Here is a 27,548-nt window from a genome sequence, read left to right on the forward strand (position 1 = left end):
CTCATTTATCTTCATACTGCAGCCATTTGTAAGAACACATACTACATGCACACAAAGTGCCCAGTGCAAAGGAAAACAGAACAAAAGAGTAATAACCGAGGGGAAAGGCTGCCATTAATGGGCACAAATTGCCTTTAACTCTGTGATTTCAGAGGGAACTTTTTGGAATCCTTTGTTTCTTCATAATAGATGGGTCAGCTCCAAAGCATTTAATAAAATCCACAGACTCCTACCAGCCCAGTGTGGGTTTTGTTCAGGTCTTCAAAGATCTAATTGCTCTAGAGATGTGAGGTAATTTGATTTTTCTCATCTGTCAGGCCTTAGAGGGGAATTGTGCGTCCTGGAGGATAAGCAGGACCAGGGCACAGAGTTTTCAACAGCCTGACTCACGATGACACCACCACAGTCAGCCAGATGCTCGAGACTTCCAGGAAAAAAGGCAAAAGAAAGGCCCTTGCTCATGTAAGGTGTGCACGTGGGAGGGGAATCTGCAGAGCTGTACAAGATAAAAAGTCATTTGAAAGCTTTTTTTATCCAATTTGGGTACTCACAGGCAGGCAGCTGGGCTGGGGGCGTGCTCCCCCCAGGAGCTGCAGCAAACTCACATCTCCCCTGAGCCCACACCCTCACACCAGCCAGTGCACGGCCAAGGGGAGTGAAAAAATCACAGCAAACTCCTTGGAATGTTTCTGTACCCTGAGCAGAGAGGGAGGGAACAAGAGCACAGCTCCACCTGATGCCCCCACCAAATTCACTCCAACCAGAACAACCACTGGACACACCAGGAACCCCTTCCCCACGGGAGCCACGTGCAAACCACAGCCCCAGCCTCTCTGCTGGGGTTCACAGAGGACAGGCAGGTGCTGTCCCAGGTGTCACCGTGGTGCCAGTGCCCGTGGAAGAGCCAGCATCACAAAGTCACCACTGGCAGCAGCTCCTGTCTGGAGTGGGATCTGAGGAGTGGGAGTGCTGGGTCCAGGGAAAAGCAGCTCCATCTTCACCTCCATCAGAGTCGTGTTCTGGTGTGGCCTCGTCGTTTGCCTTCAAAATAAATAAAGGACAAAAGTTTTGTTTGGAGAGCAGCGAAGGGGAGAGACTCCACCAAGTTATTTTACGTGGCTTTTACGTGCTCGGTGCCATTTTAAGAGCTTCTTAAAAACAATAAAGAGAACATCTATGCATTATTAGTCCAGCAGTCAGAGCCCATTAGACTTGATTAAAGGAAGAAAAGACAGGGGGAGGGAATGTGGAAAGAAGGAGAAATGAGGAGCTGTGCTGCTGGAATTGGTCCTTCAGTACATGCTCCCCAGAAAGGCAAACCTGAGCTCCGAGGGGTGACAGAGCAGATGTGCCATGAGAGCTCCCTGCTCTGGGCCATGGACAGGAGCACATCTGGGACACACAGCAGGACATCAGCACAGCTGGGGATGGGCACAGGACAGCCCTGCTCTGCTCCACATTTGGTCTCCTGGGGATTGAACAAACCTGAGCTGATCCCTTCAGCCCCCCTGGCCAAACTCAGGCTCTGCTGGGACACACCTGCTCCTCCTCTTGGAGAAAGGGCAGGGGAATCACAGCGTTCAGTGGGAATTGTTCAAGGCAGAGGAGTCCCGAGGCAAATTCCTCCCACCAGCTGCTGCCTGACATCCCTGTTAAGAGAGAACCTCCTGAGCCATAAAACCTCTCTGTGTGTTTACAACGATTCCAAAACCCAGGCTTTTCACTTCTAACTCACTGCCTTCCCTTCCTCTTTCCTTCTTGCTCTGTTTGCAGAGATGACATCAACTCTTGCCCTTGGTTCTTTGTGCAAAATGCTGAATGGAAACTTGGGAGTGTGAGGAGTGAATGTATTGCAGAGGGCAGAGAATAAGTCTGAGGAGGTGGGGACAGGAGGCCAGACAGGCTGTTTGATCAAAGACCAAAGCACAGACCTCTGCAATGGGAAAGAAGGCACAAAAATAGGAGTGTCATCCTCAGCAGAAGACTTGTTTCCTGATATATTGAGTGAAAGAGCCGAGAGAATGAATCTTTGTCATCCCTCTATTTTGAAGGAAGAAGCCTTCAATTTAAAACTCCATAAAGAATTACAGGAATATTGAAAGTAATTTATTTTTTAGTTACTCGAGCCTTTATTCACTTAACTTCAAGGCGGGCTTGAAAGAGCTGAAAATGTTTTGCTTCTACCACTCGAGGATGAAAATATTTTAATTCCCTCAAACATGGAAGGGGGCACAGGCTTCTCCCGAGGTTCATATTTACAAATGCATTGTACTGAAATGCAAACCTTGAATCATTTCCTAACGCTGCCACTACCCAAAGCTATGTTTTATTTATAAGTACAGCAGGACCACTCCGTGCTCTGTGGATATGAGGAGGCAGAGACAGCTCAAAGCTCCTCAGCCATGAAGGCACAATTCAATTTTTTCACTTTGGGGAAGACAGACAACTTATCCTCCTTGGCAGCAGGAAAACTCAATGCCAGCCAGCTCTGAGCAAAAAAAGGGGATAAAGAGCAGCGCCCAAAATTTGATGAGGCAGTGGGTGAAGGAAGGACAGGCTTGGATGGGAGAGGCTGGGTGTGGGTGAGGGTCTTTCCTACATATCTGATCCCTCTGTCCTTCCCAAACAGTGCCCTAAATGCAGGCAGAGGGAGGAAGAGCAGGGATTTCCCACCTCCTCCAGCCTGCTGCAAAACCTGCCCTGGAAATCCATACTGGCTCACACAAACAAGGAACAAGTCTGAAAACATTTAAGCAACTTTCTCACCAAGCACAGGAAAACAAAAGTCAACTCCCCAAAGACTGTAGTGAAGCAAGTCATTAAAGAAATTACTACCCCATTTGGAACCTAATTATTGTTAGGACAAATTTTTTTTTTTTCTTCTTACACGGAATGGAGTAGTCAAACCCACTGAAGCAAAATGTTACCTCCTCATTGTCCCTGAGGGAGAAAAGCAGACATCTGAGAAGCAGAATGGAAGGGAAAATTGAAGTTAATGCTTTAACTTCAAAGATGCCCAGAGAATTTCCTGCCACGAAAATAATGCTGAGTGGCTCTGCCTGGCTCATGCATTAACAGCTTGAATATTTATCAGCAAAAGTGGATGCCTAACCCAGCCAGGGAGGCACTGAGCCCACAGAGAGACAGCACCTCACTTCTAAATCCAGGCAATTCCTCAAAGACAGGGCATAAATCTCCCCAAATTAAGAAGAGAGCTGGAAGCAGCATTCCCTGCCCATCTCAGCTCTGCTCAGCCTCTCCCAGCACAAAGCAGCTAAAAGGAGGTACCCAGGAGATGCAGGAGAAGGGCTCAGGGTGGACCTGATGGCACCTGGGGATCTTTCCAGCAGGTCCCACCCTGTGACTGCAAACCAGAACATTTCTTACCCCCACCCTAGGCAGTGCCACCCTTGCCTCATCTCTCAGCCCCAGCCCTGTTTGATGTGGCTCTGTTGAAGTGCCAGCTGCTGCACCACTCTTTAACTATTAATGATTTAGACAACACATTGGCAAGCAGGCAGAGATGGGGAGGCTGTGATTTGCACTCCCTCATTAGCTTCTCTCGTGGCTGCCTCTCAAAGCTGCTGCTTCCAGCAGGGAATCAGATCTTTCTCCAGCCCCACAGCCCATGCCAGGCTCTTTCACCACTCCCCACCAGCTCGGGGAACTGCCAAAAGGATTCACCCATTTCTGTCCCATTTCTGGGACAAAGCCCTCAGAGGATGCTGAGAACCCCATCAGTGCAGAACTCGCTGCTGATCTAAGGGGAGATGACTTTTCCTTAATTTACCCCCTGCAGCAGTCCCAAGCTGGGATTTGTTATCTCCATTAAAAGCTCTCCCTGGGCTAATGAAAACTACTGTAAGATATTGATTATTTCTTTGTTTCATTCTGCTTAATATTCCCCTTCCTTAATAAAAATGTCCTAATCACCACAAGTGAGGATTTTGCTCTTTTTTTAAGGCATCTCTCAGCATCAGCTGTGCAGCCAGAACAAGGTGAGTCACCTGCCCTAGCTGGGAGCAAGTAAGAAGGAAAAGGAAGACTGTGCTTCTTCCATATGTGCAAATTTAACTTTCTTTAGGATAAAACATTCTCAAGGGAAATGAGTGACCTTCCTCTTGAAAGCTATCACGTCAGAGCAGGCACCTCCAGGAGCTGCAGTTTCAGAAGCAGAAGAAGCACCAGCCCCTCAGAAAATGGTGCTTTTGAAAGGTTTTGAGAGCAGGTGGTAAAAATAATAATAAGAATAATAGAATAAAATAAAGTTGGCAGCCTCTCAACTCGCCATTCTTCTGAAACTTTGGCTCATGGGCTGAGGTTGCCTAAATCCCAACGCAGCTCTGACAATGAGTCATTTTATAACAAACTCCAGGCTTCATTATCTGCCTCAGCAAACCCCAGCCAGAGCTGGAGCAGCACACTGGAAACCTCCAACCTCTCCTTAATAGCTCCTTGCTTTCCCTTGGCCACCACCCTGCTGCTGGCTTGGCCTTCAGGCTGAAAGAGCTCAGGACTGTGAGAGCAGCTGCTTTTACAGCACCACTCCCCAGTTCCCTGCTCTGGAGGTGGCCTGGGATTTCAGGATGCTGAAGTGCTCTCCAAAATCGCACTTGAGAGCGGAGTTAGAGGTGAGAAAAAGAAGTGCAAAGAAAGTCAGAGGTGGAACAACACCTGAGGTGATAATATGAAGCAAAAATTGTTCCTGACATGGTGTTCTAAAGGTGCAGAGCCTTTCGGAGGAACCACGGGAAAACATCTTTTAACAGCCCCGTTCTGCAGCTGAGGATCAGCAATTTAAATGAGGAAGCATCTTTGCCCCTTGTTCTGCTTTTGGGGTAGAGCAGAGCTCAGGGGGTGTCCCACAGGCAGGAAGATGCTGGGAAGAGTTTTGTTAGCCCTGACATCCAGCACCCATCACCTCCATCACTCTTTAAATATATCAACAGCAAGAGCAACCTCTGTTTGTTGGCAAAGAGAGGCACCCAGAGTACTGAAGTACTCACTGCTGATTTCCTGCCTCCCTCCCTGGCTTTGGGAGTCCCTGTACCAGGGCTCTTGTCAGAACAAAGCAGCCCCTTCTGCAGGAACACTGAGAAATAAATGACCCCAGATACAATAAAGATCTTCTTAGAAACTCCCTAGGCAGGTAACCTGGCTTAACCTTTTCCTTAGCAGGTTCCTCTCTACATCTCAGGGCCAACTTTAACTGGGCTCAGGAGATTGCTACAGTTTTCCTTTTCTAAATATCTGCCCATGCTGCCTGTCATTTTAGCTCTTACCCACATCTACACGGGGAGATCCCACTGGAAAGATTTGACCCTTTGTGCCAAGCTTTGTATATGGAGTTTTTAACAGGAAAAAGTTTTTTTTCTCCTTTTCTTTTTTCTTTTTTTTTTTTTTTTTGACTCTGAAATAGTGTTTGCACTGTCATGGCCAGGCAGCAGCTGGCTCAAAGAGCAGGCAGAGAACTACAAAATGCTGAGTACAAACACATTGCCCAGGAGTGGGTTCATCCATCCATCAGAGACAGCACCCAAAGGGTCACCTGCTATCCACCAACACCCAGTCCAATCCCACAGGACAACCTGCAGCTCTTCTCCACAGGCAGCAGAGCCAACCCACAACAGGAATCCACCCTCTCTAATTCCACATACAACAGGAGCTTAAAATAAATCACCCAGTCCAGGGCAGATTCTAATCCAGGGGGAGGAAAGACAGAGCAGAAGAACCACTTGTTCGGTTTGCCTGGTGAAAAATCAAAATAAAACTGCAAGTCCCTGAAAGCTGGGGAGGAAAGGAAGAGCAGAAAAACAATTTTGTGCTGCCTGTTTCTAGCATGAAGCTCAGAGAGGGGAAGCACAACTCCGCACTGCACTGAAGGATGAACCTGCTCTCTCTAATTCAATTTATGCCTCAACATGCCCAGCACCAAGCAGGCTCAGGAACAACAGGAGAGGCAGTTCAGAGGGCAAGAATGCTCAGGAGGGAGCAATGCTGGATGATAACTTGAGGGGTTAGTGACTAAATTAGTGGGAACTGTAGAGAGAACACATTTGCATTTCTTTCAGCTGCTTCAGGTGTGATAGCAGCCTCTGCCTTCCCAGTCACTTAATTGTTCTGAGGTTTTTTGAGGGGGAAAAGGTGTCTTTCTTCTGCGCTGCAGAGCTCTGGGAAGAGCCATGCTTGGCTTTAAGAGCCACCTTACTTCAGGAAAAATGTTACTTGGGCTCATAAAGCTGCTGGACTGCTTTGCTTCAGGACAAGCTCAGTCTGTTCTGCTGGTTCTGCAGGACAGACAGGAGCTCCGGGGCTCTGCAGGGGCACAGCCCGGGGCTCTGAGTGCTCCTGGCCGTGGGTGAAGGCAGCTCCCACCCCAGACAATTACTCATGTTGCAGAAAAGGTTTTGTATTCAGGGAAGAAGGTGTGACACTGTGACAGCATCTGCCAATACAAAAAAAAAAAAAAAAAAAAAAGGAACAGGGAAGAGTGATCCAGAGGCCAGAGCTTTGCGTGCCTCTGGGAAAGCTGTGCTTCCAGGGAATTCAGCCCCAAACCCAGGGATGTGCTCAGAGAGGGGGTGCAGCTTACCAGGGGTGCTGGTGGCAGTGTTGCTGTGGTGCCTGCCCGAGGGTTGGTCACTCTGGCCACTCTCCACGGGGCTGAGCTCAGCCCCCTGCTCGCTGCCCAGGCTGCTGTGGCTCCCCAAGAGCGGGGGGGACTGGGGGGTCCCCGGGGCTCTGCTCATGGCCTGGCTGGGTCCCCTCGTGGGTGCTGCAGGAATGGGACAGAGATGCTGCTGAGGGAGGGGGAAGGGGGTGCAGGCACTGAGCTGGATCCTAAAGGAGCAGGAACATCCCAGCTCCAGCCTGGAGCCCTCAGGAGCAGGGTCATCCCCAGTTCTTGTGCTCTGCTCCCAGAAAACACCAGTGATTCCAGTGCTGTAAAGCCAGGAGTGAGGAGCTGGCCAGGGATGTGCTCCCAGCTGCAAGGCAGAGCCTGGGATGCTGCTGGCCATGGAATGACCCAGGGAGAAATCCCAGTGAGAAAGGCTCAGACCCTCAGCTGGCACAGCCACAGCCAGGGGGGCAGGCAAGCAGCTGAGCCAAGAGCCAAACATTCGAGCACTTCCCACTTCCCACCCTCCAGCCACAAAGAACTGCAGCTCCTCACCCATTCCTGCTTGGAGCTTTCTCCCCTGAGAGCCTTGTGATGCCACAGGGATGGGTTTGTCATCCAGGCTGGAGGAACTGAGCTCTGAGTCGCTCTCACTGTCACTGGAAACCACTGCAGGAAAGATCAGGGGGAGGAGAGGAGAGAGACAGTTATTCACAATGTTCACAACACTTCCCAAAGTGGTGCCAGATGGATCCAAATAAAACAGGAACAAACGCTGACTCGCTGCTCACCTTCTCCCTCTCCAAAGGAGACCCTACCTGCAGTTCCCCCACAGCTGTTCACTCTTCCTCTCCAACACCATGTGGTTTTACTCTCTGCAGATGATTTGTAACTCTGCTGCACACACTCCAGTGGTGCCAGCACCTGCAGCAGGTGCAGACACCACCAGTGCTGCTCTCCTAAAGCTGACTGGGACCACAGGGGGACCACAGGGGGACCACAGTGCTCCTGTGCCACTCTCTGCTGCTCCAGGCACGGGACTCTGCTCCCACTGACCCACCCCAGCACCCCATATGTGCTGTATCCCACACAGAGTGACCCTCTAAGGGATGGTACAGAGCTGGTTCAGGGTCCTGGCTGCACCTGCTCCACTCCCTGGTGGGCAGAGGGGTTTTTTTTTCCCCTTCCAAGCTGCATTTCAAGTGTGGTAAGATCTAAGATAAAAACACCAGATAAATCCTGAGCACATCAAATCAAACTATGTTAACTCCTACATCCCCAAAGCTCCAAAGGCAAGGGTCACTTCTTTTCCTCAAGGAGACTGCTCTCCCATTTCAAAGCTGCTTTTTTATCTCTGGGTTTTCCTTCCCCCTGAATCCTGGCTCTCTTCCTGCTGCTTTCCACTCCCCATATTTTCCAAAAGAGCTGAAGGAGCCTCATTTTGCCAGACAAAGCTTCCCAAACTGGCAGGTTCTTTCCACTTTTCCATGCAATTATGCAAACACCTCTCCTGCTTACAGTGGTGTAAAAGATAACTCGACTGCCAGCTGCTCTGGGTAAAATGAGAATGGTGTTTTTTCCCAGTTCCTGGGTTTTTGTGATGGTTTGATCTAGAACAGAAATGGTGGGGCTGAGGAGGAAGGTAATGGGAAAAAAAAAAGCTGTCTTTTGTTTGAGGGATTGCACCTACAGCACTTTTCCATATGACCAGGGAGATACCAGCTCTCTTGGCAGCTCAGCAGCCACTTCAAACAGCAGGTCACAGCTCCTGGTAAAAAGTACAAAATCAGCCCAGGAGGGATGTAAAGTAGGTACCACTGCAACCTACAGCCTCTCCTGTCAAAAAAAGGAAGCCCCAACGATTTTTTTTAGATCCATGAGGAGATCTCTAGAAGCTCACATTCCTGTAAGAAGTGATTTTCTCTGTGACTGAACAAACCACGTTGCCCCCACGCCGTGTCACAGCCTCAGAGAGGGACGTGGGTGACAACCATGGGGTATCACAGAGCTGTCACTTCATCTCTCTGTGTCAGCCCAAACCCTTCAGCACTCCCCAGGGCAGGAGGATGGGAATCCCTCCTCTTGCACAGAGCAGGAGCTGTCAAATATTCCTGCCAAGCACCTCCTGTATTCAAGGCAGAGATCTGTACTACACAAAATATTTCATTTTAAAAAAAGGGAAGTGAATACCTAAAGTAATGCTAACATCTCTGAGGATATTAAAGTTGGCTGCCAGTGCTATTGCAAAGCATTATTGAAGTTGTCCTGGCAGGCAGCTCCTCACACACACCCTGCACAAGGGGCTGTGGGAGGGAAAAAGGCTCCTTTAAAGCTGGGGAGCTGCAGTGCTGGCTAAGATTCCTCAAAGCAAAGGTTTGTCTAAAAAACATCTTTATTTCTACCCCAGAACTCCCTGGGAGACTGGGGAGTTCTATATAAACACTGTTAAAAACAATCCATACATACCACAACGGGTTCTTTTCCTAGGCAATCCAAATCTCAGCTGTAAGACTCATTCTGACCATCTTATTGTTCAAGTCTCTCAGAAAATGAAGTCCTGTTCCATTTGGTCATCATCTTTATCTTTTTTTCTGCCCTCCTGGATTCCTAAAATCCATTTCTTTAGAACGGCTCCTTCCTCCATGAATCCTCTGAAAGTGCTGGGAGCCAGGATTTATCTGGAGAAGGCCCCAGTGAATCAGTGGAGGTGACTTTAGCTGCCTGTCCTCCTGCCATTCAGCAGCTCAGAGAGAACCAGCACAAGAGGAAGAAAATATTAACGACTCGAAGGCACACAGGACCAGCCCTGTCTGCTCTCATTTCCTCTGCTGCCAATAAGAATGTATTTTACTCACTGCACCAAAATCTCCCTTTCAGGTAATCCTTCATCCAAAGCTCCCAGACCTTCTGCTGGCACTTTCCAGAGCCCAGAAGATTTAAATCTGGTGTTCCAGCAGTTGCTGATATATCAATAAGAGTCGTTGGACAGCTGTTCTTTCAGAGAACAGAACAGATTTATCCCTATCTCCAGCTGACTGAAGAAAAAGCTCATGAAATAAAATCTGCTAGATAAAACTTGTCAGAAAAGCAGTATTTCCACAGGGAATGGGTCACTCACTGAAAGCCTGGAGCCCTGCAGCTGCTGGCAGAGCCCAGAGTCCATCCACATGTGGTTCAACCCCCAAGCCAGAGGCACAGAACAAAACAGGGAATGGTGAAGGACAACTGCTGGCTGCACTTATCCCCAGAGGCAAATCAGGATGTGGGGAGGCTGTGCTGAGGCCAAGGGGAAGGAGGACTTGGCTGGGGCTGGGATCTGGTATTAAATGTGTGCTTTTGGCACGGGAAGAGCTGTCCGAGCTCCCTCGTGCTGCCAGCACAGGGCAGGGCTCAGCCTGGCACACACAGCCCTTGGCACATCCCGCAGCTGTCAAAAACACAGGAAAAGCACATGGGAATCACAGCTCCAACCAAGCCCAGCACAGCCAGGACGAGCACAATCCCTGAGCAGGGCTGCCCTGCAGCAGCACCCACATGTTTTGGCAAACACGGGGAGCAGGGAGGGCAACAGCTCCTCATCCTGCAAGTGGGAAAATGAGAGAAAATGAGGATTATTGCAGCCCAGGCTCCCACTGAGGGCAGCTCCTGTGCCAGATCACATCCAAGTGTTGCTCCAAGAAGGATGAGGTGACTGGACCCAACCTTTGCTCCTTTCAGGAGCAGCACAAGTTGCAGCTTTGTCACTGCGAAGTTGGCGAGTTGGATGTCCCCCTTGGTGGCCTGCAGAGCTCTTGACACTCCCCAGTGCATCCCCCTCTGCTCCATCCCTCGGGGATTTGGCTTCCAGCTCACAGACACAGGACAAAGCCACCGCATCCCCCTGCCCAGCTGCTGCTCCCCGGCCTCTGGCACATCCCACTGCTTGGCAGCACGGATGGAACAGGAAAATGCCCCAGGGACCAAGCAGAGTAGCAGGCAGCCCTCCTGCCAAACAGTGCAGCAGCTCAGGGATCACACTTCTGTTTTCCACCCAGCTCCTTTCCACATTTTTCCTGCAGAACTCAGAGCCTGGAAGAAGGAAAATCCTGCTGCTCTTGCTCCCACCCCCTGACCTGGCACAGAATCCCACCCACATTCCAGCACATGGAGCAGATCTGCTGGCCAGCAGAAGAAATATTGCTGCTATTCTCCTCCTGACAATACATTTGTGCCTTAATTAATAGCAGGGTTCCCATGGCAACTGCTTGTTTATAACAGAAAAACTAAAGGCACCAGCAAATCCCGGTGTCAGCGAGCACAGGAGAAACACTGGGTGTGCAGAAATAAAAGTTCTGCCTGGTGGGGTTGGCTTTTCTTCCTTGAGGCACATTCCTGCCCTCCCTTGGTCCTGCTGCCTTCCACCCTCCTGCAGTGGGAGCAAATATCCAGGTTCTGACTCTGATCCCTTGCTTTTGAGGGGGGGAAAAGGGACACTTGAAGTTTGTCCCATCTCTGCTGAACGGTTCCAGGCATGGAGGATGCCCAGGGATTGTGGCAGGACTGTGCTGGCCCCACCTGACTTGAATCCCTGAAGAGCTCAGAGATGGCTCCTTCAGCACATCAGAGATGAGCAGAGGGACTGGACAGGGCTGGCCAAGATAATGGAAACCCCCACGGAGAGCAGCCTGTCAGATCCAGGCACGTTAAATGCCAGAGCTCATTCCCAGGAACATCCTGCCAAACAAGCACCAGCTTTGCTTTGCTGGGAGCTGCAAGGACGTGTCTGGGTGAGGGTGTACAAGGTGTGAGCTGACAAATGCTATCAGCCAGGCAGGGGGAACCTGCCTTGGACAGCTCAGCCCAGCTCCAGCTGCAGATTCAATATCAGGGATCCGCATCTCCACGGGGGAAGGAGGCTGCCCTGCACACAGCAGAGCTGTGGGATGACAAACAGCAGGAGACCCAGCACTGGCAGCTTCAAAAGAGGCAAAAGGAGGGGGCAGATGCACAAGCTCCCAGCTCCAGAGATGAATTACAGCCTGCAGTGCCCACTGAAAGCTGTCCAGAGGACAGGCAGCCTCACAGAGAAGGGCAACAGGGAAAGAAAGCACCGGAAAATAAAGCCATAAATTAATACTACCCAACCCATAAAGCAGCAGCCAGACAAACATCAGAGGGCAGGGACAAAGGCAGCTCACCACCCACATCAAAGCTTACCAAAGGTCACTTTGCTGTCCTCCCCCTGCTCATTTGCTGCTCCTGCCTGTATTTATCAGGAAGCCTTCTCCAAAAAAACAAAACTCAGCTGAAAAGCTGAACTAAGCAGCAGGCCAGCTCTGGGCTCAGCAGCTTCAACTCTTCATGTTTTCTCTACCATGTGAACAAAAAACAACTTCATCAATCAGTCCCTCTTACTAAGACAACTCCTTCCAAGCATCTCCTGGAGGGAAACACAACCATCTATTGTTGATCTAATTTGTCTTTAATTACAAAAGTTACAGTAGGACTGGGAGTGCTTTCTTAGCTGGGCCCTGAAGAGAAGGTTTGTAAACCCAAGTCTCCTGAGGTTTCTTTATTAAAAGGTTATTTCCCCCTGCACTTCTCGTAAGTGGAAGAGCACATCCAGCTGGTTCACTTCTCCAGCTGAGGGGATCTAACAGGAGAAAACAGAAGGGGAGAGGCCAGGCAGTTCTGCTAACCCACACAGGGAGAAAGGAAATCAAAGCAGACTGGCAGCAGCTCTGATTCTGCAGCACTCACATGCTGGCAGAGCAATTTCTAACTCAGCTCACAGTGACGTGAGGAATCTGCCCAACAGAGCAGCAGAAATAAGGAGCAAGTAGCCCCAGGGAGGGAGGGAATGAGGCCAGCCTTGGGTCAGCCTTTGCTGCACAGTGATGTCCAGCAGTGGCACAATCCCTAGAGTTCAGCAGGAGCAGGCTGGGACTGCAGGCAGGTGTCTGCTCCATGGCTCACCCCAGAAAAACCGTGAGGTGAGAGCTGCAAGGAATGGAGGAAAGCAGGGGTACACTGAAGAACAGGCAGTCCAGGAGGACTGGGACTAATCTGGGCCACCAACACGCACTTAAATATCAGTGAATCCTCAAAAAACCACCGCACCATGAAAGTCCATCATCTGCATGAGAAACACCCCACGCCTCGTGGGGTAACACCTCCAACAGAGAAATTCCCCTGACTGCTGGGATCCTGCCAGCAATGGGACAAGCCAGGTCCTTTTCCCACCTGCCTCCTGGCAGGGATGACCAACCTTTTCCCCTGGCCCAGGTGAAGGAGCGGCTGCTGCCGATGCTCTCCGGCTCCTGCACGGCTGCCTCGCCCTGCCAGGGCTGGGTCTGCAGCTCCAGGGGTTTGCTACTGCTGCTGCTCTTCAAAGGAGTGATGTACTTGGGCAGCCCTTTGTAGAACCACGCCCCAGACCTCTTCCAGACCTGCCAGAGACACAGACAGGACACCTTCAGCTGGGTTTTTACAGCAATGAGCTCCCCACCAAGCTCAGCTCCCTCTGATCCCAAATTCCTCCCCAGTCCTTGTCAGCCCAGCTTCATCTCTGTCCTCCTCCCACCACTAAAAACTCCCAGCTGTGAAGAAGCAGCAGGTACAGATGGAAGAAGGAACAGAAGGTGATCTACACCTACAGCACAACCTCAGTGCTCATCTTACAGAACAATTCAGGCCAAGCCAGATCATGTAACGAGCTTGAAAACCCCAGAACAAGAACAACACTCAAATAACCTGAACCTGCAGCAGGAAATGGATCTCGAGCACTAAACTGTAATATCTGCTCTAAGAACAGCCTCTCCTTTCCAATTTAGCTTTAATGCAGCTTATGATGAAGGCACTCTATTAAGTATATTTAATATAAAGCCTGCTGTAAGCCAAGGGAAGGGAGAAGGGTGGCAGCTCAGACAAGGAGAAATGGCCTCTTACAAACCTAATTCTTGTGTGCCTTCCAGCAGCCTGATAATGAGCTAATGACACAGCCAGGGCAAAAATAAGTTAACATAGTAAAAATATCATTTTTTATTTCTTGCACTTCTGCTCAGAGTAAAGGCGATCATCAGTGTTTCCACTCCAATTCCCAAAGCATTTTGCACACAGTTTCATCATGATGGCAGTGGGCGTAAATGCAGATATCCCTAATTGCAGCAGTACAATTGCAATTTGCCTTTAGAGCTTAATCAAAGCAGAGGGCAGCGACAACACCTGACATTCAGGAGCTGTTCCCAAAAAGCAGGATGCCAGCAGCACCATTATGCTGATGGTTGCCTGGTTCCCAGTCCACCAACAGAGAGAGCTCAAACCTCTGTGTCTGGGGTCTTGAAAGCCAAGAACAGGTGATTTGAATTCAGAGGGGGACCTGGTAATGTGGTTTTTAGAAAAGAGCAGCCAGCAGAAGGGAGCAGAGCATTGCTGTGACCCAGCACACGTGCAAGGGGGAGGCTCGTGCATCTCAGCAGGATCTGCAAACCAGGAGGTGAGAGCATCCTACAACTACACCAGCGTTCTCCTGCTGGCTAATCACCCAGCAGGAGGGTGAGTCTGCCATCCAGGCAAAAAGCTGGGAAGCCAACTTCCCAGGACTGCAAGTTGTTCTTCTGCAGAGGGGGTTTGGCAAGGCAGGACACCTCACCAGCTCCTTCTCCACTGTGCCAACAGTCAAAGTGACCCAGCCAGCCAAGGCACAGGCTGACACAGCTCCTTCTGTGCCTTCTGCTGGCACGTGGGGACAGCACAGCAGTTGGTAGAGTGTGTCAAACAGCACATGGTGCAGCACAGGGACCCTGCAGGAACAGGCTCTGGTTTCTGAGAAAAGGGAAATGCAGCAGATTTTTGAAGTGTGGGACAGACATCTCTGCACAGAGCTCACTGCAGCTCGGGTATTACACATGGCCCATGCAGGAGCTGCAGGCTGGGCAAGCCCAGGTCTCCCTGAGGGAGGCTGGAGGTTTTGGGAGCAGCTGCACCCACAGCAGGAGAACAGGGACAGGGCTGGAGATTGTCCATCCCTGACACACACGGGGAATCTGGTGCACACACACCTTCCCTGGATAAACTGCTGGGGAGGAAACAGCCCTCTGGTACAGTCACTCTCTGAACAGACCTTGCAACATCTGTAATTTAATTTGAAGCACTGGAGAGACCTATTATCTTCAGGCGAGCTCCAATTTAGACACACCATAAAACCAATCAGACACAGCACGGATGGCTGGAACAAAGGCTGGTCACCCCCAGGTTTCTCACTACCCCAAAGCCAAGTCGTTACAGAAAGAGTTAATGACATAACACGCCCTGCTCTGATGTGGTAATACCACTATAAAATTGATTCTCTGCATATATATTCCCTTTAAATTGGTGCTTCTAATAGAGTTTGGTCCTATTATGGCAGCAGCGAAATTGTTTGGAAATCAGCTGTAAAACAGCAGCAGCAAGATGCTGTCCCTGGGATGGATTCAGTCCCTGTGCCCCAGGTTTGCAGCACAGCCCATCCCAAAGGACCACGGACCTGCTCTGCACTGGGGCAGTTTGGCACCCTTGGATCAAAACAGGTCGATGCTGCTGACTGCTATTGATTGCATTTGATTGATGGCCTGACAGCCAAGTTCTTGCTTGATTTCAAATTAATACATTTGTAACAGAGCCTTGAGAATAAAACTCCTGTTTATTAGCAGGAGTTAGTCTTGCCAGGAAAGGGAAGAAGTTGCTCCCACTAGTTCACATTAACGTGATATTTGCTCCCCCGCAGCAGTCTGAGTTTGGGTGGAGCTGGAATGTCACCAGGGAGAGGGACAGCCGTGGCCATGACAGATAAATGCCTTCTATAACCCTGATAATACTCCCATTAAAGTTGCATCAAGCCATCATTGCAGCTATGCAGAAGCAGATGGGGATTTTATCGAGCATTTTCAAGTGCAGCCTAGAAATGGGACCTAACAGAGAATCACTGGACCCTGGTGAGACTCATGTTGCTGCTCAAACTTCCCTGAGCATACAAGTGCTAAAACAAGCTCCTGAACAGGGAAAACATTAGGACTTGCTGACAGAGAGGTGGATCACAGCTGAGGGAATCATAACAAAATAACAAACACTTGCAGCCTCCCCAGAGTCCTCCTCACCAAACCACATCCCCTTAACAGAGATGCTTAGTAAAGATCTTCACTGCAAAGCCACATTTTGCTCTGCCACCTCCTGCTTGTGCCATGCAGGAGCTGTTCCCACCCTGCAGCCCTTTCCTTCCCAGCAATCTGGGCTTGGTGAGAGGAAAACCACCACTTTTAGCTTCCCATGCTGACAGCAGCGATACCAAAAGGTGGGCAAGCAGCTTCCTGTGGGCTACAGAGAAGAAAAAGGCACCTGCAGATGCAGCCACCCTGGGAGGACCTTGCTGGCATCCCCTGCCATTCCTACATTCCCACACAGCCCCTTTGTCCCAGCTCTCCAGCACGGCCCTGGCACGCTGCAAACACCGCTGGCAGCGGGGAAGGAGCGAGCGCTCCTCAGCCTCGTTATTTGCATTCATCTGCTTTTCCATAACACAGAGATTTCCAATTACATTATTTACAGCAATCTGTTGTCGACTCCCACATTCAGCACTTGAGGATGAAGGAAATTAAAAGGCAGTGAAATTACCATTCCAAGCTTTGTTTCCGGAATAGCAAAATCCGTCGCCCCCCTGACCCCGACGTTTCTCAAGCTGCAGTGGCTGCCAGCCTTCAACCATTTATCATCCCCCTTTCAATCAGTCCTCTTTTTTTTTCCCCCCTTCCACTATTCTAGAGGACACTATTTTGAGTCTAACTACTCGCTGCCACCCCCAAAATAATATGGCAGAGGCTATTGATGAGTTCTTTCAATTGCAAACAGGTGCACATCGCTCTGCTTCGATCCAGAGTCACCCAAAATAAACACCCCTCTCCATCCGTGGGGTGTTCTGCCAGGAAATCGTCATGGCAGGCAGGAATAACCCCAAGAGATGCTGCTTTACAGTGTTCCAAGGGGTAGGAGTGGATATGTGAAAAGGGAAGCCCTCGGGGGCAAGAGGGGAGGAGATGACTCCGCTCCTCCAGAGCAAAAAATCTTTTGCGTGGTTGTGATAAACAGAAATGCAGCCAGCTTTGAAAAGGCTGTGTAGTGAAGGAGAAGGAACGAAAAGGAAAGTGAAGCAGAGGGGGCAAATTAAAACTTTTAACAGGTCCCTGGTAGCTGACACTCTCTTTCATATTCGAGGGAGTTTTAAAAAAAAAAAAAAAAAAAAAAAAAAAAAAAAAAAAAAAAAAGCTCGCTCTCTCTCTCTCTCTCTCCCCCTACCCCACGGAAACTGCTTTCATTATCCCTACAATTCTGGATGTGTCAATTCAAATGTAAATGTGCACGAATGCTTCCAAGAGGATTTTAATTACAATGATAGCATCGCTAATTATGGATATATATGAGAATATATATATATGAAGGGGTAATTCAGGAAGGTGCTCTGCAGTATTTGGTGCTATCAGTCAAAATAAGGCTGTGCAGAGAGTTAAAGGGCTGGGCAGGGATTTTACAAAACCCAGCAGGTCCCTTTTCCCCTTCAGGCCAAGAGGTGACAGGCAGATTTCGGCCAGGCACAGCTAATTCAGCACGGGCACTGCTGCTGGAGCTGTTACCAAGCTCTGCCTGGCAGCAGGGAATCCTTCCAGCTGTGTATTTACCCACCAGCACTGCTGCCAGGCAAGTTCTGCTGCTCTGGCAGCTGCTGCAACCTGCCCTTTGCACTGCAGGAATCTCATTCCCAGGGGAGTTTCACTGCAAAGCCAGAGCCAGTGATGGGATCAGCTTCCCTGAGCTGCTCAGGGGATCCAGGCAAGAGCAGGACTCACCCAGGGGGATCAGCCCTCCACACTCTGTCTGCAGAAAGGGGAAGCAAGATCAAAGCCAAGAAAGGCACAAAGAGGAGGGAAGGAGGGAGGGAGGGAAGGAGGGAGATTCTTGCCCTCAAAAGTGAATTGTGAGCGTGGCTGAATTTGCTTGCAGGAACACTAAACCACAATCCACATCATCCTCAATTCCACTGCCATCCAGAGACACAGCAGAGGAAAACACCCACAGAATCCTGGAAGAACAAAGGAGGCTTTTCCACAGCTCCCTCTGGAAACAGCTGGGACAAAGGCCTGTGGAGTGATGCAGGTGATTTATTTCAGGGTGCACTGGTGCTCTGGGGGTGCCTGTGGGTCCTTGGGGACATTCCCTTTGCCAGCAGGCTCTGCCAGAACCGAGCCCCTCACCCTGCCCAGCACACTGCTCTGCTCAGGATGTCTGGGATGCAGTCAGAATCCCAGGAAACAGCAGGCAGAGCCTCCCATCGCCTCCACTCACCAGAAATAAGACGGTGCCAGAGCAACTCGTTCCTCATCTCTATGCACAGCCTTCCCAGAGGAGGACTTCAAGGAAACAGAAAGCAGCAGAGTGGCTGAGGCTGGGATTCCCAGAGGGATCTGTGGGCACCAAGCACTCTGCTCCGACTGGAGAAGTGATGCAAGCCACAGCTCCCTGCTTTGGTGCTCGTTTTGACCCAGGCAGGGTGATTATTTGAGATTATTTAATCACAGCCCGGGCCAGCACTGATGCTGTCCACACAGCAAAAGGGGGAGATGGGTACCCCATGTCACTACATTTATGCTGGTTTAAATGCAGCCTGCAGGGATAAATAATAACGTGGGAAATGAAGGGATGGAAGCAGATGTGGACAAGTAGCTGGTGCATGGGAATGTCCAACCCCACCATCCTGAGATGCTGGTGGGCCACATTTGTTCTGATTTGCCTCAACTTCCATGACCCAAGGCTCCTGCTAATTCTGAGTTCCCAAATTCCCCCAAAATAAGAGCAGGGCATGTGGGAAGACAGAGGGGATGTATGATTTGATGTCTGTGTGCCCACACTGTGACCCTTCCAACCTTCTCCTGTTCAGGGCAACAGCAGCAGCATAAATAAGGAGTCAGACCTGAACCTACCTTAAAAGGAATTGAAAAATAAAGCAGAAGCTAAAGGGTTGAGAGGCAAGTTGAAGCTATAATTTAGTCTAAGAAGGAAAGGTCCATCCATTTTCATCAGGGATGCACTTTGGCTGCATCTCAGGACTCACAGAGTGAGTGCTGAAGGTTATCACACCCTCACACTCTGGCCACACATAACACATGCTGGACACATTAATATTCTCTGTCCAGTGAGCAGGTTATTTAGTATTTTTTAAGAAAAAGGGAAAAAAAACCCACAGTGGTACAGAGAGATTAAAAAAAAAAATCCAACAGAATGAAAGAAATAAAGCAAATTTTAGTGCCTGCGTTTCCCCGCAGAGCACAGAGAATACCTGCACCTGCCTCACTCTCTATTTTGGGATCTCTATCTGGAATTCAAAACATCTAGATGATTCAGTGGATCAAATTGTTATCAAAATCCAGGGAGCTGGAATGCTCTCTTCCTGCCCTACCCACACTGCTGCTGATAATTTAAAGACCAGCAGCATTCACATATCCCTCATTTTACCTGAACGGGGACTTTGTGGGTGCCCCCCCCACACACACACAAAAAAAACCCCAAAAAACAAAAAAACAAAAAAAAAAAAAAAAAAAAAAAAACAAAAAAAAACCAAAAAAACCCCCACCTCCAATGTAAAACGTAAGCAATGCAAAGTTTCCACAACTAATTTAAAAAAAAAAATAATCAGTGACTCCAACACCTGCAGAAACACTCTCACTTCACTTCAAAAATTGATTTAGCAGAGCAGCCAGGTTACACAGTTGGGTGCACTGGTCAGAAATAGGTGGACTGGATTGATGCTCAAGGATCACAAATGAAAGATCAAAATAAATTGATGGGAACAAGTGAAAATCCATCTGTAATCACAGAACAAATTCAAAGACTTCACTTCAGCACAAGGCAGCGAGCCCTGATGTTGGTGGATGCTGGCTGGCAGACAAGAATTGAGGCAGCCCATTACTTTATTTTTTTTTTTTCAATGTAAAGTCAAGGATGAAGGATATAAAAATTTAGAGACCTGCATTAGAAGTCTCACACACTGGCAAGTTATGGGATTTTGCAGGCAGGGAGGAAAACAGATTTAAAGGCTGCAATCCTAGTTATTTTTAGTGGGACAAATATTGCAGTTACGCTCTATATCTCTCAAGCTGTATTTAAATAAAAAACAGTCATCCAAGTTTATTTGCCACAGAGTGAGGAGGGAAAAGGGTGTAAAGAACAATCTCTTTATGGCCAGAGCTAAAAAAATCCCACAAAGCCACGCTCCAGGTGTGGTTTTTCCCCTTCATCCCCTCATAAAACAAAGCTGTCACCACTGTGTGTGTTTGAGCCTGCCTGGCCTCCAGCCAAACCTCCCAAATCCCATTTCCTGCTTTCCAAGGCACAGGGAAGAGCCCACACGTGCTCTGCACAGATTTGGGGTGGGCAGGTGGATGCTGCTGAGCCCCATCTCCCCACAGCTGTGTTTTACCTCTCTCTGCTCACTGCAGATCTTGCACAACCACAGAGGACGTTTCTGGGCTCCAACAGTTTCTATCCCACACTTGGTGCAAACTTTCTGGAACAAGGAGAGAGAGAAAATAAAGGAAAAAAAAAAAATAAAGAGAGAGAGATGGCGTTAGCAGCTCCCCACAGCCCTTGGGGAAGAGAAGGATGAGAAACAACAGCTCTGTTTTGCTTTCCTTAAAAAATCTAAACATGGCACAATTTCTCTGTTTTTCCTGGAAAACCACTGACTGCAGGAAGATGCCTCAGGTCCATAAGGACACGAGACAAAGGCAAATCCCTCGACTCCAGGGTGAGAACTGGACAGGGTAAATCAAACCCCATCACCCACAGGTGTATTTCCAGAGAGGTTTTTGGGGTTTTTTTCTGTTTTTTTTTTATTCCTCCAAATCCTAACCCCCAACCTCTGTGGTGTGGAAAGCAGCTGTAACCAGGCACAAGGGCAAGACTGGAAATGTTCTCCTTCCCTCTCTCACACACGTGTGTTCAATCCCACATTCTCCCCTCCATCTCAGCACACTCTCCTTGATCTGTGGCTGTTCAGCAAGCCGTGGTTACACACATTTCCTCAATGTCTGATGGTTCTGCACAGCCCTTTTTGCTGCACAAGGGAACTTTCAAGTCTCTGCTGGCATTCCAAGCCATTTACAACCCGAATCACCCAACATTACATAATGAAGCTGATGCCTATCAGCCTGAATGAGAAATTGGATGAATCCTTTGATCCTCGAGGAGGAAAAGCTACTCACAAGAGGAGAGCAAAAGCTTGCTGAGATATACATGAGGACTGGGTGTCCCCAGATTTACATATTCCCCCACACCAGGCTGCTCCTGCGTCCAGGGATGAAGGTTTCATCTTCTCCATCCCACTATTGCTGCCTTCATCCTCATCCTCATCCTCCCAGAGAAATAATGAACAACATGCTGAGTCTGGTGCATCAACCCCCAACCTTGGTGCTGCTCCCAAGCCAAGGGGGATTCTCAGATTCAATTCCAGACACCTCCTAAACGACCCCAAACCCTCCCCCAGCCCAAAACCCGAGCAGCAGCTCAGCCTGAAACACCCTCCAAGATCCCAATCCCCACGCGGATAGCACATTCAAACGCTCCCTCTAGTGGAAATTCCCAACCCATTTTACTCCCAGCCACGAATTCTCAAAAATCTCAATATCAAAGCTGTGTTTTCCTCCTCCCCTTCTCTGCAGGGTAGCTGGGGAATTGAGTATCACTCATAACCCCTCGGATAAAGACATAAAAATCAAGGGCATTAAATGCAGCCCCATTTCTCATTAAACACAAGACAAAGCACTTTCCTCTCCCACTCATCCTTCACCTTTTACACATGACATCAATCCCCTCTGCACGGTTGGGCTTTGTCTCACTCCTGCTATTGTCAACACATCTGGCTTTGCACACACCTTTGTCTTGCCACAATGCCTTCATTTCCCAGATAATAAAAACTGATACTGAAAGCATTCTTTACAAAGCAGGAAGTGGCACTTGGAAGATCCATCAGAAGTGCAGAACCTCTGTTCAGCAGGAGGGACTTGCTGAAGGTAAATTCTTTGCTGCGTTTCAGGTGCATCATTACAATTCCTGTTATTGAATTAAATGAGCTGCGATGACACGGTAACAGAGCAGTGCCTGCCAGAAAAATATGAACTTTAAAAATCCATAATTCCCTGACAAATTGCTTATTGCACACAGCACTCCATGAGTGATGGATACCCCTGGAAGAGAGGGAACAAGCAGTTCACTCTGTGCTCTGCTGAAGGGTTGGCTGTTCCCTGAGTTCACAACATTAAAAAGCAGAAGGGGAAAAGCCCAGGGCACCCAGGCAGAATTGCCTTGGGCTAGCACAGAGCTGAAAAGTGCAAAATGCACCCTGGAAAAGTAGAATCTCACTCAAATCAACCTGGATATGAATGGTGCTAAACTGTCCAACAGACCCCAGACAAAAAGGGAATAAACATTAAAGAAAATTTAAAATCCCAGCTTTTTTTTTCCTGGGGTTTTCTGGTCACAGCCCTCCCAGAGCTCCAGGCTCACACCGTCCCACCAGCTGAGGGTCACTCCTGGAAATGAGCAGGGCTGGGGAGTGTCTGAAGAAGCCTCTGCCTCCTCAGCAGTCTACAGGGTTCACGGAAAATGAGTTAAAAAGCCCCGTGGCAATGTGCCTTAGCTGGCCCCTGACAAGGTGAGAGCAGAACTACCACAGGAAGAAGGCAGGAATAGAGCACATCCTGTTTTTCCACATGCCTGAAACACAGGAAACAGCCAAGAATCTCCTGCCTGCCACCCAACCCTTTATTCTGCACAGTGCAGAGACCACGCTGCTCTCAGAGCTGCTCCCATCCAAACCAGACCTTTCACTCCCCACTGCTGCTTCCTTCCACACCCCTTCTCTAAAAGCTGCTTTCTCCACGGTTTAGCACCCAGGGGCTCCAAGATTTGTGTTTCCTTTCCCAGGAGCTGCCTTAGAAGGAACCTTCTGCACAATTCCTGCATCACGGATGGGCTCCAGTGGGGGAACCCGCTCTGCAGCAGAGCTCACAGCAGCCTGCCCTGCACGAGAACTGTGTCCCACAAAAGCCAGCAGTGCCACAGAAGGCTGTCCCCCATGGTCCAACCACCAGCCCACGGTAAAGCAGCACGTTTTACTCAGCCAGAAACACTCCAGCAGCCTGCAGGTGCCTGCACCTCGCCACAGGCGACAGGCTGAGATGAAGGAACTCCCAGAGGTGAGTCCCAGGGGAAGATGGGCTTCAAGTGCAGGAAAACCAGCCTCCCAGCAGAGGCAGGATGAGGTGGCTGCCTTAGAGATCATCATCTCCCCAGCAGTACAGATTAACCCCTTGGATGTGGAGCCAGGAGCAGCAGGAACCATCCCTGGGGTGCTGGTGGAGCAGGGATCTCCCTGTCAACAACACACACAACACAGGCAGCCCCTGAGGCTCAGGGCTGGAAAACTTACTCTGCTTTGGAGCTTGAGGATGGACTCGAGTCCCATTGGAAGGACCTTGCTGTGAGTGCCAGCAGAGCTCACAGACTCTGTGGTGAGTTGTCTCTGATGGATGCACATTGCTGCCCCTTGTCCCACGCTGGGAGAAGCAGAGGGGGCTGGCACAGCCCATCCCAGCACTGAGTGCAGCTCAGGCACTTCAGGATCCTGAGGAATCTTTTATTATCACCAGGCTGCAACAGAAAACTCGATGGCCTCACAGCACCAATGACAATAAAAGAAGTTAACCCTGCAGAGCTCTCCAGCTCCCTGGTGGCATTTCCTAGAGAGTCCTACTGTCAGGAACAGGCACGTGTGACCAAACCCACCTTTTTGCAGTCCTGGCAGAAGACAGAAGAGCTGCCCAGCAGCCCCAGGGTCTCCCCACAGAGCAGGCACTGCGAGAGGCCGTTCCCCATCGTGTTCCTCCTCATGTTCTCCAGCCTCTCCACCAGGCGCCTGCGGGCAAGAGGCAGAGCAGAGGTCACAGCACTGCAGGAAAAGCTTCCAGTGCTCAGACCAGGGCATTGGGAAAGGGCAAAGGAGATAAACCTGCCAAGCTTTCTCCATTTCCCCATCTCCCTGAAAGCAGCACTGCAGGCACTGACTTGCCCACGTCCCATTAGAAGCAGGAAGGCCAGACTGAAGCCATAAGACCAAAATTACCCTGGCTATGGCACAGGAATGCCAGAACTGCTCCCTGCTCCATTCCACAGCCCATCTGGAAGACAGGAAGCACATATGCACACACAAAGTCTGCAACAGCAGGGCTGGGAGAGGGGAGGAAGGCAGGATAAGCAATTAAGGATGCAGGGTGTGGAGAGCATGCAGAGCAAGGTTGCTCTGCCATGAGATCACTGCTTGGCAAACCTCAGACCTCCATCTGCAGAGGGGGACAGCAGCAGCCAGGCCATTTATCAACACCAGCAGCAGGAGGGAGCGATCCTGCTATCCATGAACCCCACTCTCATTAGTGCTAATGTCCCATCCACCAGGGCCCTTTCTGAGAGCAAGGCAAGGGCTGTTTGAAAGAGGCTGTGCCCGTGGTGGGGAGGTCAGGCTGCACAGCCAGAGTGAGCCATCATTAGTGGATTTATGATCCTCGACTCGGACTCCGGCACAAAAGAACTCGTGGGAGTTAACAAAAGGCATTTCAGAGACTGCTTCACCACAGGAGCTGCAAGGGCAGCACTTGCTGCAGCTCCACCAGCAACAACATAGAACAGCCAGGCCCTCGGGGGCACTGGCTGCTGCTGGGGTCTCCCATTTATCACAAAAAACATCGCTGTCACTTCTTGTTAGCCCTCAGTAACGAGCTCTGCACAGGGAAGCAGAGAAGCAGGAAGCTGGACACGGGCTGGGAGTCCCTGGGGTTTCTTGTCTCATGAGCACAAACACTGCTGGGAAATGCTGCAGGGCTGCCCAGATCCCTGGCAGTGCAGGACGATCACAGACAGAGCTCAGGCCAGACCTCCAGCACGACTGAGAGCAAATGGGAACCTGCAGCAGCAAAAGGATGCCTGTAAATTAAATAATTCAAGCTAGCAAACCCTATCCAGAGGGCTCAGCCAACTAGAACATAAACTCATTCTCTGCTCCAGGCAAAATCCCAGGGGCCTGGTGCGGACAAGGGAAAAGCTGACTGCACTGCCAGCAGTGATCCTGAGCCATCCGTGCACCAGCCCTGGGCACAGCCCAGCATCTTCCCAGCCTCTCCCAGAGCCTCGGCCTCATTTCCCAGGGACTGTGTCAGGGCTGCAGCCTCAGCAATCCCCAAGACTCAAAGAAAGCATGAAAAGACTTCAGAGAGAAGGAAAAGGTGACATCCTCCCCAGCGGCCATCACCTCCAAACAAGCAGCATGGGAGGGGAAAGGAACTGACCTAAGGGATGCTCTGAGTGATGGAGGCTGAGCTCAGGTTGCTGGGAGAGCCACTCCTGTGTGTGCTGCCCTTTCCTTGGGAGGGAAGGGGACAGGGAACGTGACCGTACCCAATGCGCTGCTGCTCCACCACGTCCAATTTCTCTGCCTTGCGGATGACTCCCAGGATGACCTCAAGCTCCTTGGGGCTCAGAGCCTGCATCTTCCTCTGCTTCTCAGTCTGGAATGTGTGCACTGACCAGCCCGTCTGGAGCCTGTGGGAGGGCGTGGAGGGCAGGAACTCAGCTGGGAAAGGAAAGCACAAAACCCCTGCCCTGCCCAACAGCTGAAGCTGCCCAGGCACACAGACCCACGTCAGCCTCCCATCAGGGAACTCTGCTCCATGACTAGAGCCCAAAGCAGGAGTCTCCTCTCACTGACCACATTGCCACACCACCCTGCCAGCAGCACTGAGTGCTGTGCTGTCTCTCCCTGCCCTCTCACCTCCCTTTCTGCTCCTGTTAGCATTTTACCACTCCAAGCCCCCATTCCTGTTCGTCCATAAAGAGAAGCAGACCCCTGGGGATACCCAGGCACCACAAATGCCAAGAGCAAACTCCCAAACACAGGCATCACCTGCACCCTCCTCCCTCCAAGATCCCACATCCCTAATGCCCTCAGTTCAAACACACAAACTGCTGGGCATGCCTAGAAATATGAATTTGGCAACGTCCTCCCTTAATCCAGCCCAGGTTCACACCAGGACTTTAGCAAACCCTCTGTGCCTCACATGCAGCAGCTGATGTTTCTCCTTGGCTCACTTGGCAATAGGCAGGAGCTTTCACAGCTCAATTAATTAATTACCATTCAGGAGGGGTTTGGAGGTCACTGGTTAAACTTATGGCTGCAAGGAGAATGCATTCTCCGTCTTGCTGAGGCTTTCTGCAAGCTGGGGAAGTAGCAGGGGAGTGCACTGCTCCCAGCCAGGCAGCCCCCTCAAAACATGGGGTGCTCCCCTGTTTTCTAACACTGCAGCAGCAGCTGAGCCCAGGGGTTCAGGCAAGAGCAGAGGTGGGATGGTCCCAGCTGCCAGGGAATGAAAGCATCCAAGAAATATGCACTTCTAGTGCTTGACTCATCCCCATCCTTTTAGTATTTAGGTTATGCAGTAATTTTAATTTCGGGGAAAATGAGAACTAATGGCAAGTTCCTAAAACAAAAGGGTGCTGGAAGCTGGGGGATGCTGTCAATTATATTTAGGGTGCTGCAGAGGTTTGAGGCTGCCTCCAAGCCTTCCTTTCACCCAGGGGAGGGCTGTGGGATGGACTCCTGGGGGTGCAGGATGAGGCCAAGAGCCCACTGAGATACCAGGAAAGCTGCCAGGGCAGAGCTGAGGTTGGAAGAGGAGGAGGAGGGTGGGGAGGACTCACTTGGCTCGCAGGGCCAGCTGCCGGTCATTGGGGCAAACCCAGGGGCCTGTCCCACTGCCAAAAATCATGTCAGCCATGGTCCCAGCCTGGGGAGGGGTGGGCTGGCGTGGCAGGAGTCACACCTGGAAGAAGCAAACAGCAGCCACTCTTAGAGCAGAGCAAACAGAGGTGATCTGCCAGCATCACACACGGTGGGAGCAGCCAGACTCACCCACAGACAGTGATAAAAATGTACCATCACCCTCATAAAATATAAGCCAATAAATATCTTCAGGTACCTTGAAGGCAAGGCTGGAAGTTTAGATTTTATGGTATACTCTTAAAAAAAAAAAAATCCAGACAATCTTTGCCTGTCCTGATTTTTCATTTCAAACTAGAGAAAAGTTTTGTCTCTAAGAATAATCTCTGCCCCCCCCCCCCACCTCCAGAGCCCCAGTGCTGCAGTTCTGACAGAGAAAGCCACTCCAAAGGACACAAAGAAGGTGCAGTTGCCTTTTTTTTAACCTCTTAATGGGGTAACAAACAAAAACCCACGCGACAATCAGTATGAATAGTGGCAAGTCATTTCCTTCATTAAAACTGCCTCCATAATAGCCTGGTATTTATAACTCCAGCCTACAATTGCAGCTTGTTTGCATTCTCTGATGCTTAAGACAGCACCTCTTGCAGCAGATCTCCTGCTGTGGCTCCTGTCCCTGGCGTGGTCACACCTCTGATTCCTTGTAATCAGTGAAAATTCCACAGAACTGAACAGGAAAGGCAGCAAGGACCAACTTCCAGACACTCATGGGAGAAACATCCCCCAAAGAGACTCTGCAGCTGAGCAGTTCTGAGCCCCATCAGCAGCTCAGATGAATGGAAAGCACCAAGGGACAGGCACAGCCAAAAGATTTCAATGGATGCTGAACTAGGCTTGATGTACCGAGCTTTCAACCAGCTGGATTTGCTCTCCAGCAGAGCGAGTGTCTCACAAGCCCTAATGCATAAATTCCCAGGTATTAATGCTTGTCCCCAGCACAGACACTTGCCAGCTTTGAAACCATACCTGCTGGGCAGAGATAACATGTTTAATGCTGGTTGGCAACCAGAAATCAGATCCAATGGCAGGCAAGGTGCATCACCT

General features: G+C 50.0%; 1 protein-coding gene across 1 annotated transcript; it reads right to left on the minus strand.

The window, feature by feature from the left end:
• Positions 1-1,006: 1,006 nt before the first annotated feature.
• On the minus strand, positions 1,007-27,526 carry RPH3AL (rabphilin 3A like (without C2 domains)). The gene is made up of 9 exons (XM_062506914.1): positions 27,431-27,526; positions 26,426-26,526; positions 25,127-25,270; positions 23,465-23,594; positions 20,100-20,186; positions 12,867-13,047; positions 7,175-7,288; positions 6,593-6,775; positions 1,007-1,041 (listed from the first exon to the last, which is right to left on the minus strand). Exons 1-9 carry the CDS (start codon positions 27,488-27,490, stop codon positions 1,007-1,009), a joined length of 1,035 nt encoding a protein of 344 aa, XP_062362898.1. The 5' UTR covers positions 27,491-27,526.
• Between the last annotated feature and the right edge of the window lie 22 nt (positions 27,527-27,548).

The sequence above is a fragment of the Cinclus cinclus genome, chromosome 22, assembly GCF_963662255.1.
Source record: "Cinclus cinclus chromosome 22, bCinCin1.1, whole genome shotgun sequence".
Taxonomy (NCBI): domain Eukaryota; kingdom Metazoa; phylum Chordata; class Aves; order Passeriformes; family Cinclidae; genus Cinclus; species Cinclus cinclus.